Source organism: Podarcis vaucheri, assembly GCF_965113315.1.
Source record: "Podarcis vaucheri genome assembly, chromosome: 7".
NCBI lineage: Eukaryota > Metazoa > Chordata > Lepidosauria > Squamata > Lacertidae > Podarcis > Podarcis vaucheri.
Genome location: NC_138765.1, coordinates 50,744,741 through 50,756,890, shown reverse-complemented (window position 1 = coordinate 50,756,890; position 12,150 = coordinate 50,744,741). Strand labels below are relative to the sequence as shown.

Genomic DNA, 12,150 nt, shown 5'->3' with positions numbered 1-12,150 from the left:
AGGGACCTCAATAAAAGTCGTACTTCCTAAAGCGAGCGTTACCTTCATTGAGGTCCCTCCATAGCCCTCAACCGCGGCTGGAGAGTTCCGGCCTCGTCGGGTACGACGTCGGAGAAGGAGGAGGAAGAGGCGGCGGCCCCGCCCACTGCCCCCCTCCCTCCGAGCTGCTTCACATCCCCGGGGGCGTCGCGCGGCAGACTGGAGCCCTCACGCTGTAGGGGCGCTCGCGTGAATGGCCGGGCACCTTGCAGGGCATGGCGGGGGCGTCAATTGGGTCCCCCTGCTCGTGGCTTGAAAAGAGGCGGGGACGGCGGCAGCCCCGCCACTAGCACCGCGGCGCTGCCGCTCCGACAAGAGGAGAAGCGGCCCCGTGGAAGGAGGCGACTCGGGGCAAGGGAGGCGGGTTGCAGCAGCAGCAGTTGCTCCTGCTCCTCCTCCTCCTCCTCCTCCTCGGTCGCTGGGCCCGTGGAGAGCGCCGAAGGACACAACTCTGGCCCTGCTGGCTGGTCTGGGTGCGTGAAGCCCCCGGAGGCGCCGGCCTGATGGCTGCGGGACCCCCTCCCGGCTGAGCGCCTGCGCCGGCCTCGGGATCGGCGCCCCTGCTGCCAGGCAGGAGGCGCGCTCCGCTCGGAGGGGAGGGGAGGGCTCCAGCGCAGCGCGCCCCCGTCCGCCTGTCTGTCCGTCGGTCCCGCCGTGCACGAGCCGGGCGCTCCCGCCGTGCCGCCATCTTCCTCTGTCTGTCTGTCTGCCAGCCCGGGCGGCCCTTTGTCCTCCTGCAGCGCTGCTGGGCAAGTCCAGGCCGGGCGACGGAGTCAGGTAAGGGCCGAGGATTTGCTCCAGCGCGGGGTGGGGGCTGATCTCTAAACGCCCCCCGCTCGCCTACCCTGGTCATCCCCCGCATGGTGACAGGGCTCTTCTTTCCGCAGGTGCGCCCCCCCGGGGGGGGGACCATGTCCCGTCGGAAACAGACCACCCCCAATAAAGTCCACTGTGAGTAATAAGGGGAGGGGGGCTGTTGTCACTTCCACCTTCACCCCCTTCCCCCGCTCAAGCGAGGCATCCATCCGCAAAATGATGGGGGGGGGACAGCCCTCCCCTCCACTATTTGCTGCATTCTTCTCCCATAGCCCTGGCGGGGACTCCCTGCCCAGCATCGAGGATTTGTTGGCTGAGCTGAGACATGTCCACGTACCACCTCTTAGAGCCTAAGGGCTCCTTAGGTACTCTGGGGGCTCAGAACCCCTCTCCGCCATTCTAGTGGCATTCTGTCTCTCATTGGGCCACCTTACCCACTGATGTTTCTTCTGCAAATGAACAGCTTTTCAGCACTAGTTGGGAATGGAAGGCTAGTCTCCCTTGCACAATGAGGAACAGGGGACTTCCAGGCACCATGATAGCTTTAGGATCAGAATGGAAATAGCAAAGGCCCAGGAAAGAGTCTGGCAATTTTAGGCAAGCACTGCCCACTTTGCACAACTTAAGAGAAAACATATCAAGGAGGAACTAAAGCAGATAACTAAACCTGGACTACAAAATCCACAGAAGTCTCCCACCACAAATTTGGCTTGCAAAAGTAGATTAGTAGGTTTGCTATTGCCTATACTAAAGCATCTTTTACACACATGTAACAGCTTTACCCCTGGAGGAGAACCTGTATGGCAGGACAAGCTCTTCCAAAATATGGGCCCTGGGGGTGGGAGAGCACATGCAAATTCTAGGGCGGAGCCAGGGCAGGCAAGAGCCCTCCCTGTGTGCTTAATGCTGCTGAAGACATTTGTATTTCCAGGTCATGTTGGAAAGGATGCGAAGGGACGGATTGGTCAGGCCACCGTTGCTTTGCAGGAAGGGTTTGGGGAAAGCTGTTTTGGGGAATGGAGCCCAGGCATTAGTCCCATTCTGGGCCATCTTCAGGTAGGGGAGACCATCACTGGGCATCTGAGGAGGGGGCAAGGAATGACTGGGCTTGGGAAGGGCAATGGGCTAATGCGGCTTCTTCCTCCCCCATTGTACTTCCAGGGGAGCAAGTCTTTGCTGGGTTAGAAGAGCACACACGTCAGGCCATGATGCGAAGAGACTTCCCTGGGCTGCTTGGAGCCCAGTCACCACTCATGCAGCAGCTGCCACCTCCACCACAAGAAAAAGACTCCAACAGCAGCAGTAGCAGCAGCAGCAGCAACAGTGAGTTTCCCCATCTTGTACACAAGGGCAGCTCTGGGACACCTGGGAGAGACCAAACACCTGCATGCTGCTTTGGAATCCTGTCAGCTGGTCTGTGGCAGAGGCCTAAAGCTGTTCTGTATTCTAGGTGATAGTGAGGGGGATGAGACAACACAAGATGAGGTCTCCTCCCATGCTTCTGAGGAGGATGGAGCATCAGCGACAGTGAAAAAGGAACTGGAACTTACAGAGCAGCTGGGCTGCAGCAAGCAGGTCGCTCGAGGCCATGAGGCAAGTGCATCACACTGGCCGTAGTCAACACATACTAAAGCAAAAGTGCAACACTGCTGTGGTTACTCGGTGGAAGGGAGAATAGCAATAGCAGACTCTTGGATGGCCCTAGCATGGAGAAAGAGGACTGTATAGCCCACTCTGGGATTCCTGCGCCTGGTCCATTGATGTGTCTAAGTGATTACTACAGCAGGCTCAAGTGATTGGGTCTGGACTTTTTGGCATTAGAGTTCCCTAATAGTAATGGGGGCAAGGGGAGTGATAGAGCTGTTGTTATCTCATTCTGGGCTTCCCAGAAGAGGCATTTGGTTGGCTGCTGTGTGTTAGAAAGACAATACACAACTAGGTAGACCCTCAATCTGATTGCGCAGGGCTAATCTTACATTGTAGAGAATCCGTCAACATGGTCTTAAAGGGTCTGGTGCAGCATCAATTGGGGGGAGGGGTATGTGTATGCATGTGGCAGAATACCAGGTATGGGTCTTGTCCTCTGCTCTTTCCTTAGCCTGCTTTTCCTTGCTTGCAGATGGGTTTAAATGCCAGCCCAGATACCCTGATGGGACTCTCCCGTTGTCCCCTCTGCCAGCTAGAGTGTGGAAGCAGGGAGCAGCTTGTCACTCACGTCTATCAGGTACTTAGAGGGGGCTTTGATGAGACCATCACGCAAGGCTAAACCATCCCTGCCCTGGCTCCCCCTTTCCTTCCAGGCTGAAATTAGTAATCCTGGACTGGGAAAGGGTGGGGATGGGGGCAGGGGCTGTTGGCATTGGATGCAATTTGAATCATCCCCCCTGGTGGGTTTGCACCACATCCCAGGGAAGGCCTTGCGGGTCTCTCTCCTTCTTTCCCTAACAGAAGAGGGAGCTCTTCCGTGGCTTGGCCTTGGCTGCCAGCCCTCATAGGGACAGCTGAGAGGGGGACAGGGCGGCGGAGCCCTTGCCTCACAGCCCGGCCTCGTTTGCAGCATACGGCAGCTGTGGTCAGTGCCAAGAGCTACCTGTGTCCCGTCTGTGGCCGAGCACTCAGCTCCCCGGGCTCCTTGGGCAGGCACCTCCTCATCCACTCCGAGGACCAACTGTCCAACTGTGCGGTGTGTGGGGCTCGCTTCACCAGCCATGCTACTTTCAACAGGTGAGAAGTGGGCATCTCTGACGGTGGGACTGGGACAACGTGGCCCAGGCCGCATTTTGGAAGTCCTGGAGGGGCCCTGTTAAATGGAAGCAATGGAGGTTATACCTGGCAATTTCTGGAGGCAGCTGGAATAGGTGACCCCAGCCAGAAGCATTCTGCAGGCCAGCATTCATGTGGGTGGGGTGGCTTGTAAGCATGGCCAGAGGGAGGGGGAGGGTTACAGCTAAGGCAGTAGCTTGCAAGCCTACACAATGGCTTCTTAAGATCTGTGCCGACCACCCGTCATTTCTACTCTTTGACTTTCACAGTGAGAAGGTGTCAGAGGTGCTGTGTGGAGATGCCCTGCCCATTCCCCTCCCTGAGGCTTCTTCTGGTGCTGAGGAAAAAGCAGGTGGTGCTGCTGCTGCTGCTGCTGTCAGCCCCACAGTGTATCCTGCTGGCATCCTCCTGGTGTGCAACAGCTGCGTGGCCTACCGCAAGCTTCTGGAAGCTCAAGCTCCAGGGGTTCGCAAGTGGGCCTTGCGAAGGCAGAACGAGCCCCTGGAGGTGCGGCTGCAGCGCCTGGAGCGAGAGCGCACAGCTAAGAAGAGCCGTCGAGACAACGAGACGCCGGAGGAGCGGGAGGTGAGGCGCATGAGGGATCGAGAGGCCAAGCGGCTGCAGCGCATGCAGGAGACGGACGAGCAGCGTGCGCGCCGCCTGCAGCGGGACCGTGAAGCGATGCGCCTCAAGCGGGCCAACGAGACCCCTGAGAAGCGGCAGGCTCGGCTCATCCGGGAGCGTGAAGCCAAGAGGCTAAAGCGGCGGCTGGAGAAAATGGACATGATGCTGCGGGCACAGTTTGGCCAGGACCCCTCGGCCATGGCTGCATTGGCAGCCGAGATGAACTTCTTCCCACTGCCAGTGGGTGGGCTAGAGCTTGAGGGGCAGCTGCTTGGTAAAATGGCCTTTGAGGAGCCGAGTCCCAGTGCCCTGCACTGAGGAGGGTAAAAAGGAGGACCTGCTCTTATCTGCTGAGGCCCCACTTGCTCCGCCAGTGAAGCATGGAACTGGAGTGTGACAACGGTCTGAGAGGGGCAGGGAGGGAGGAAGGGGCGGGCGCACTGGCTGTGATCAGAAATAAATTAATTGTACATGTCCTCAGTCTGTGCCTCTTGGGCTTGGCCAATTCACTGCAGCAGCTTGAGAGGCAGCTGCTGCTTCTGCCTTGCCCAGCTTGCTTCTTTGCTGGGCAAGATCCAGCTGGAACTTTGCAGTTCTGTGGCCTGCCCCTTACTACATCACGCTGGAGCTCTTAAGTGGGGACTAGCAAAGAAGGTGGAGTCCTGAAGAGGGAGGTGTATAATACGGCTTGGAGCCTCACAAGTTACCCACAGGGGTGTATTAGGCCTAATCATAGTGGCTGCTAGACTTAGGTACAGCAGCACCAAATGGGAGGTTTGTGGAAGAATTTGACATTCTGGGGGGATATATGTTGGGGAGGGAGAAAGCTCCTAGATTTGAGTGCTGCTGATGTTCTTCTTGCCTTTGTGCATAGAGAGATGGTGGTGGAAGGAGCACCAGTGAAAGGCAGACTTCTAAACAAAGGCTAGAGGAAGACCCTGCTGAGGGGTATATTTCTTTTCTTGGTCAGCAGCCTGTGTCGTCTCTTGCCCAACTTCCAAACTAGGTAAAAGGGAGAGACTTGGCTGCACAAGCGAGGAGAAGTTATCTCTGTCTTGTTAGCCAGGTCTGTTCTGTTCTATTAATCTTAAATCATAAAACCTATGTGCAGCCTGTTAAATTTTTTACACAACAGAACAGAGCTAATTGTGCTAGTGTGAAGATTGCTAATTGGGGCTTTAGTGACCATTGTATGAATGTAAGGAAGTTTCCTTTATGAGCTTTGGTATTTCTGCCAAAATTTTCTCCAGGAGACAAGTAAGACACAGACACATCAAAGGAAAAGCTATTGGCTTATAATTATATAGATATATATATAGATATAGATATATGTATATATACTGTTTACATAAGTCAACAAGTTAAATGCAGTATTCATAAGAGCATTAACAATAAAAATACAATCTGTGTGTACAGAGACTTTAAATGGTAAAACAGGAAAAAGGATCTCACCCAAAATACAAATATACAGTACAAATTGATTTATTTAAAACAGGTACAAAAAAAGCACAACAAAATAGATTATCCTCCTTAGATTGGTAATGCTTCATTAAAGATCAGGTAGGAGAAAAGGGGCTGGGCACTCGGCTAGTCCTAAGGCTTTAGAGATACGATGCAGTGGGTTTCGGAGTGAAGATGACTGGTGTTGGTTGCAGGGCTGCTACACACTTGCCCCTTGCCAGCTGCATACAGGAAGGTGACCCACCCCAACTAAGGTGCTATGCAAAGGATTGAAGGGTGGCAGGCTGACTCTGTTTGCTTTCTTCCTCGGTGCATCTTGAGATATAGCAAAGGAACTTTCTCTGCAACAAGCCACTGGGTCAGGCCATCACTCAGTGTTTCTGGGCAGAGGTGGGACTTAATATAAGCGGATGTTTGCTCTTGCAGGCAAGGGCTACAGAAACAGCTGGCAAGAAGGGATGGGAAACGTTTTAGCTGGAAAGGGTATCTGGTTGGTGCCCTTCTGAAAAGCAGGACCCCAGTTCATCACCCCCTAGTTTGGCACCCCACACTGAAACGTGTCTCTTTTAGCAGCCCCCATCCTACCCCATGGAATGGCCAAATGGACACAGCTGTGCAGCTGCCACTCCCACAGTATTGCATATTAGGGAGCCCTTCCCAAATATTTACTAGGGCTTGGAAAGGGGTCGTGCTGTAGTGTCACAAGAGAGAAATAGCTTATTGCTCTAGGAAGCTGGTTCTCCCAACCCTCCAGCGGCCCCAGATGGAGTAGTGCCCAAAGACACTTCCATATTTTGCAGCTCTATTCCTAACTCGGTCCTGGGCCCTAAGGGCTGTGCAGCAAGCTATCCTGAAACAGCACTGGACCAGGGTGGCAGTAGTGTTGGGCGGTCCAGATGAACTCAGGGGAACTGACCCTCAATAGCCACGGAGGGCCAGAGTTGGTGCCAATGAAAGAGGTGGCCATTCAGGCTCTTCTGCTGTGATGCTGTGCAAGTGATCCAGCTCCCATGAAGCCCTGGGAGTAGAAGGGCACTCTGCCCTAATGGCATGAAGCAGACATCTCCTCCCTGGTGGCAGGGGAGCTGAAGGACAAAGGAGAAACCTAGGCCAGCATTTACATGGAAATGAGCCTTGGTCTAGTAAGCACACAATCCAGGGGAGCCCAAGAGCAAGTAAGGAAGGCAGAGGGTGGTTTGCGGGGAAACCTGGCTCGGAATAGTGCAAAGTGCCGGGCCTTCCAGAGGAGAACAGCAAAGTCTTCTACCTTTCATATAGAGAGGGCTTGGAGTGGATGAGGTGGCTGGTCAGACAGGAAAGCAGTTCCCGTTGTGAGCCAGGAATGCCTGTAGGCAATGGCCTAAAAGCAACAACTGTAGACAAAACATCCAAGGGAAACAAGCCAAGGCTGCCCATTTGGAGCAGTGGGAGGAGCTTCCTGGCTGCTATTCTGGAGTGGGACTTGGATGGCACTGATGCAGAGTCACAGCTATGATTCAGAGCCCTAGAGCTCACCCCTGCCGAGTTGTGGGCACCAGTGCAGGAGAAGGTACTCAGCCAGCTTCTTGAACCCAAGCAGTTCTACAGCTTTCTCGGCTCAAAAACTGTTAACCACTTGCACGTTTTATCTTCTTTCATTCTGTCTGAGTCACCAGTGCACACAGAAGAGCAATTTTTATCTTTATCAGAAGAACCTGAATACATTTTTCTAATATCCAAAGAAATCTTACACATGTAGTGGGGGCCATTCAAGCTGGTTACAGTGGCCAGAATGTCCCCTCTCCATACTCTCAATAGGAAATGCTTTAATCACCCCAAGGAGAAGCAGGAGTGTCTGTATGTGCACTAGCATGCTCTTATATACAAACTGCCTTGCACTTTTCAAAGGAGCTGGCTGTAACTCGAGGCATCCACAACTGTGACAAGCCTTAGTCAGCCCAGGCCATTCAGAGCTGGCTTAGCTGTGAACATCTAAGGCATCTGCAACAGAAGTGGATGCAGCCTTTCTAGAAGATGGAGGTGGGGGCTTAAGAGCAGGATGGAGATAGCTGAAGAAGCCAGAGCTAGAACATCCTCTCACACGTACACCTACACCATTCCCACCTATGGGATTCGAGTTCTACCTGGCTGCAGAGCTGTGAGGCAACACATTGCCAGGTTTGCAATTTAACAGACTATTAACCATTTCCTTTCAATCTAACACATGTGAGGAAATTGCATACAAATACTACCTCCCTGAGGAGAAATCCAGGCTCCTTTGACTCGGTGCCTGGAGAGGGGCTGCTGGGAGGCCCAGACAAAAATCCTTAACTTGGGACCCAAACAGAAGAAACCTGGCAAACTCCCTCACTGTTCCTTGCCCTGGTAAAAGCACCCTCCTGCTATGCGTGAGCAAGTGTCCAATAAAGTGCTTGAGTGAGGTGGTGGGGGATGTTGAGCCCTTGCTCCTCTCCTCACAGAAGCAGCGCAGTCACTGCTTCCTTCAGAGTCTCCCCTTGGCTGACCCCAATCTACCCTACCCAGGCTCAGACCTCCCCTACAGGGGGTGGAGAGAAGGAGCCTCTGTCAGTGGAATGATTCTAGGCACACAACTGGGGGAAGGGCCGAGCATCTGAGCAGTGGCCAAACTGGAAGGAACCCAGTTAAGCGTGGCACACAAGTTCGCCCACCACTGGGGCTTCACTTCCCTGCATTTGAACGGCCCTCGATGGACAACTTGACCTCCTGGGGAATGAATGAAGGGCGGAGGAGTGGTGGCCGGGGCTCCTCCCCAGACCTTTGGAAGCTGGGGCCTGCCCAACCATGCAGAGAAACAGGATCATGGTGGGTGGACTCCTGGGGGGAGCCCACTGCCACCCCACCCTTCTCCAATGGGTTTTTCTGCAGCTCCTGGAGACTCTCCCCACCCCGCCCAGGTCTCTCTCGGGTAGCACTCTGGGGGCTTGCCTGGGGCACAAGCCTCCCATTCAGACTCTGTAAACTGATGGAGATGCAAACATCTCCCACCTGCAGCCTGTGGCAGGAGAGTGAGAAGAGCCGATTTGTCCTCTCTGGACTGCATGAGGACCAGCCCTGTCCATACACAAAGAAAGGGTGCTCAGGGGGCACATCGATGCTCACTTTGCTCTGCTGCTCCCCCACCACAAAATGCAGTGTGACGAAACCCTGCCAGGGACTCTCTTGGATGTCCACCACAGTGCTGGAGTCAATCTTGAGGCCACCACTCACCTCTGCACTGCGCACAAAGTCCTGGGTCTGCAGGTCCTCCACCCTCTTTAGCTCTCCTGTGGCCAGCTGGATGATGGCTCCTTTCATGAAGTGGGAGGGTAAGTGGCTCTGGGAATGGGCACATTCCGTGTCAGGTAGTCCCTCATGGGCTGTTCCCTCAGGACTTGCACCTCCCAGGCCATCCTGAGCCCCAGGAAGGAGGGACCCTGAGACTGGCCGACCATTGGCCATTGTAATGCCTTTCAGTATTTGCCGATGGCGGAGCTGCTCCTCAGGGGACTTTGCCGACAGTCTCCGAAAGTGGCTTTTCTCAGCAGTAGCAGCCACCACAAGTTCCACTGGGTTCCTCATTGACTCTGCCTTCTGCTCAGGGGGATTACGATGGGAAAGGTTTAGAGGGCTCAAGCCATCCTTCTGCTGAGCAGAACAAACAGGGTAGTCCTGGGAAGCAAGCACTCCAACCACCCTCTGCACCTCCAGGTCTGTATCTGGGGTGCTCCGCTGAGATGGCACAGAGATCTCTGTTCTCAAAATCTGACTGCTTGTCAAGAAGGTACCTTCAGTGCTACACTCTACTGTTGTCCTTGGCCACTGCCCTTCAGCCTCACTTTCCTTCGCCCCCACGGCAGACCTTTGCACCCCATTTGCTGTGACTTTAGGATCTAGCTGATTCTCCTGCAGAGACTGTTCAGTGTTTGGGCCAGCAACAGAAGCTTCAAATGATGAATAGCCTGCTGGCAGACGGGACATCTGATAATAGACTGGAATTCGGCCCTGTGTAACATCCAGTGGCTGACCTCCAACATGGGGCTGCAGAGAGCCTGAAGGCAAAACTGAGGCACTGGTCTTGCCAAAGCTGTGGGCTGCCTGTGGAGAAGGAGCAGAGTCTTCAGCCAGGAGAGGTGCATAGGGCACAAAGTGTGGGATATGAGAGGCAGCAAGGCTGGCTGAAGAGGACAGAAGGTGGCTGGGCAGGAAGCCAGGAGGCACAGCGGCGGCATAGGGTACAGAGTAGTGTGATCCCACAAACTGCAAGGGAGCAGGAGGAAGTTGAGTGTAATGGATAGGTGAGTAGGGGATACCAGGGTGCGGGATCAGCTGCGAGGTCATACTGAAGGCTGGAGGCAGCGGGCTAACATTCACCACGGGTGAGAAGGTGGCCGGGGGCATCGCCACTTTGTACAATAAGCCGTACTGGTCCACGGTAAGACTGGTCACTGTGTCGGAGCTGCCACCAGCCTCCGAGTAACGTGAAGGTGCCTGGCTCTGCCTGCCTGTTGCTGAGCCCCGGGACCATTCCACAGAGGTCTCGCCGCCGCCGCCACCCACCAGACCCGACTCAGCCACCCGCCCTGGCTCTTCGTTGTTGGCAGCCACCGGCAGGTCGCGCTTCTTGGGGGGGAGGAATTCCTGGCCCCGCTCCTGAGCCGCTCTCATGGCGCTCGCTTCGGGAAGCTGCAAGGTGGGCTGCTGCTGCTGTCGCCTCCTCCTCCTCAAGGGGGTCTCCGGGCGGGATCACCTGCAAAGAAACAGAGAAGAGCACAGGGGTCAGCCGGGTGGGGGGGGGCAGGCGGGCGGCTTCCGCCCGGCGGGGGGAAGGGAGCCCCGGACACTCCTGTCGCTCACCCGCCGCCACCGCCGCCGCCTCCACGGCTGAGTGCCATCCCTCTGCCCGCCGACTCCGCAGCCACCCCGGGCCTGACCCCGCCCTCTTTCTTCTCCGCCGCCGCCGCTGCCGCCGCCTTGCACGGCGCGCCGGAACTGCCGAGGCTCATGACGTTAGGACGGCGCGCGCACAGCGCACAGCGATGACGTGATCGCCGCCTGCGGTTGCCATAACGACAGCCGAGGAAGCGGCGGCGGCGGCATCGCTATAGCGACAAACGCACCTGCCCTTCCCCTCTGCACGTGACGTCGCGCCCCGGCATCCCCCCGAGCTCTACTCAGTCGAGCCATAACTGGCCTACCTGTAGGGTTGTCGTAAGGACTGCTGAGGTCTGGCTTGAGAAATAATAAGCGATGCTTGTGCACTTGAAGCGGTCTCTCCACTGTGTGGTGTGCGTCTTTATTAAGATGATGAAGCCGCCAGCCTCGTGCCTTTGCGGCAGGAAAACCGAAGCGCCCCCACGGGGCTTGCTGGTATCAAACTGGGATTGGAAAGGAACGAGTAAGCTAGCGTTGCTTCTCGGCTGGCTATTCTAGGCCTTAAACCGAGAAGATGCGTAAATTATGGCCGCAGTCAAATTCACGCTAAGCACATCAAGGAAGGGGAAGCAGAGAGGAGAGACCTTTAATAGGAGCCTCACGCTATCCTGGCAAGGAACCGGTCTCTGTGTGGGTAGGCAGCCAGTAAGTGTTTCCAAAACCGCAAAGAGCCAGGCCGCTTCAGTCACAGCCTCTGCACGGCACGAGTTCCTTTTACAAGGGCAACAATTCTCGAAGCACTTTCCAACCTTCAAGCATAAAAGTGGCCTTGGCCTTATACTGGCCAGGACAGGAACAGCTTGCTGGTGCTAGGTAGATGGGATGGGATAGAGCTGTCACTCGATGTTGAGTTGTTTAATTATTTTTCCTTTGTGTCTGTGAGAAAGAGAGGAATGCTCTCAGTGGGGCTTCTGTCGCCCATCGATTTGCAACTAAAAAAAAGCCGCTGTCTGGCGAGATCCTAGGAAAAGCTCTGCTTGTCCGTTAGATCAAACTAAGTAGAGGAGGGAAGGGAAGGGCTGCATGTGCTTTTGCTTGCAGACAGGACCAGACTTAAACTCCTGGCAGGCACTTTCAGGTAGGCCAGAGTGAGGAATCCTGCCTAAAACTGTGAAAAACTGTTGACCACCAGTGTAAGCAATACTGAGCTAGGTGGACCAAGAGACTGACTCAATTTAAGACAGCTTCCTACAGTATCCCCATCTGTTTCCCAGCGATTAGCCAGATGCCCTAATGGAATGCGGAAGCAGTACAAAAAGCCGCCGACGTTGACTATCAGAGATAACGATTGAAGTGACCAATATATATTCCGTGGCGAGGCTTTCTAGCCCCCAAACCTTAATACTAGCCGCGGAACTGTAGAGCCCTAAGAGAGGCCAGAGCTGAAATGGATGTATCGGCCACATTAGCGAAAACTGTTTCACGCAAATCAGAGGAGGTTGAGCCGGGAGGCTCTCCACGTTCAAACAAGGTGCTTGCCAGCAAGCTTCTTCGTCTCTCTGTGGCCTCAGAAAC

General features: G+C 55.0%; 2 protein-coding genes across 5 annotated transcripts; one reads left to right on the top strand and one right to left on the bottom strand.

Moving 5' to 3' along the window:
- Positions 1–563: 563 nt before the first annotated feature.
- On the top strand, positions 564–5,655 carry ZNF821 (zinc finger protein 821). Of its 4 annotated transcripts, none has more exons than XM_082229361.1 (7): positions 564–816; positions 927–990; positions 2,017–2,178; positions 2,306–2,448; positions 2,975–3,079; positions 3,413–3,579; positions 3,888–5,655. In XM_082229361.1, exons 2-7 carry the CDS (start codon positions 951–953, stop codon positions 4,558–4,560), a joined length of 1,290 nt encoding a protein of 429 aa, XP_082085487.1. In that variant the 5' UTR covers positions 564–816; positions 927–950; the 3' UTR covers positions 4,561–5,655. The 4 variants fall into 4 exon arrangements, with proteins under 4 accessions (XP_082085487.1, XP_082085486.1, XP_082085484.1 ...); XM_082229358.1 differs by having other exon boundaries at positions 687–816; positions 2,017–2,182; positions 2,313–2,448; XM_082229359.1 differs by lacking the exon at positions 564–816 and adding an exon at positions 1,787–1,911.
- Positions 5,522–10,699, bottom strand: ATXN1L (ataxin 1 like). Its single transcript, XM_082229316.1, has 2 exons — positions 10,558–10,699; positions 5,522–10,450 (listed from the first exon to the last, which is right to left on the bottom strand). Exon 2 carries the CDS (start codon positions 10,366–10,368, stop codon positions 8,383–8,385), a length of 1,986 nt encoding a protein of 661 aa, XP_082085442.1. The 5' UTR covers positions 10,369–10,450; positions 10,558–10,699; the 3' UTR covers positions 5,522–8,382.
- Positions 10,700–12,150: the final 1,451 nt, after the last annotated feature.

Coding starts and splice junctions, on each gene's coding strand:
- ZNF821 (XM_082229361.1), top strand. CDS start 951: ATGTCCCGTCGGAAACAGACCACCCCCAATAAAGTCCACT. Junction 991..2,016: donor CACCCCCAATAAAGTCCACT/GTGAGTAATAAG, acceptor TTGTACTTCCAG/GGGAGCAAGTCTTTGCTGGG. Junction 2,179..2,305: donor TAGCAGCAGCAGCAGCAACA/GTGAGTTTCCCC, acceptor TCTGTATTCTAG/GTGATAGTGAGGGGGATGAG.
- ATXN1L (XM_082229316.1), bottom strand. CDS start 10,368: ATGAGAGCGGCTCAGGAGCGGGGCCAGGAATTCCTCCCCCCCAAGAAG.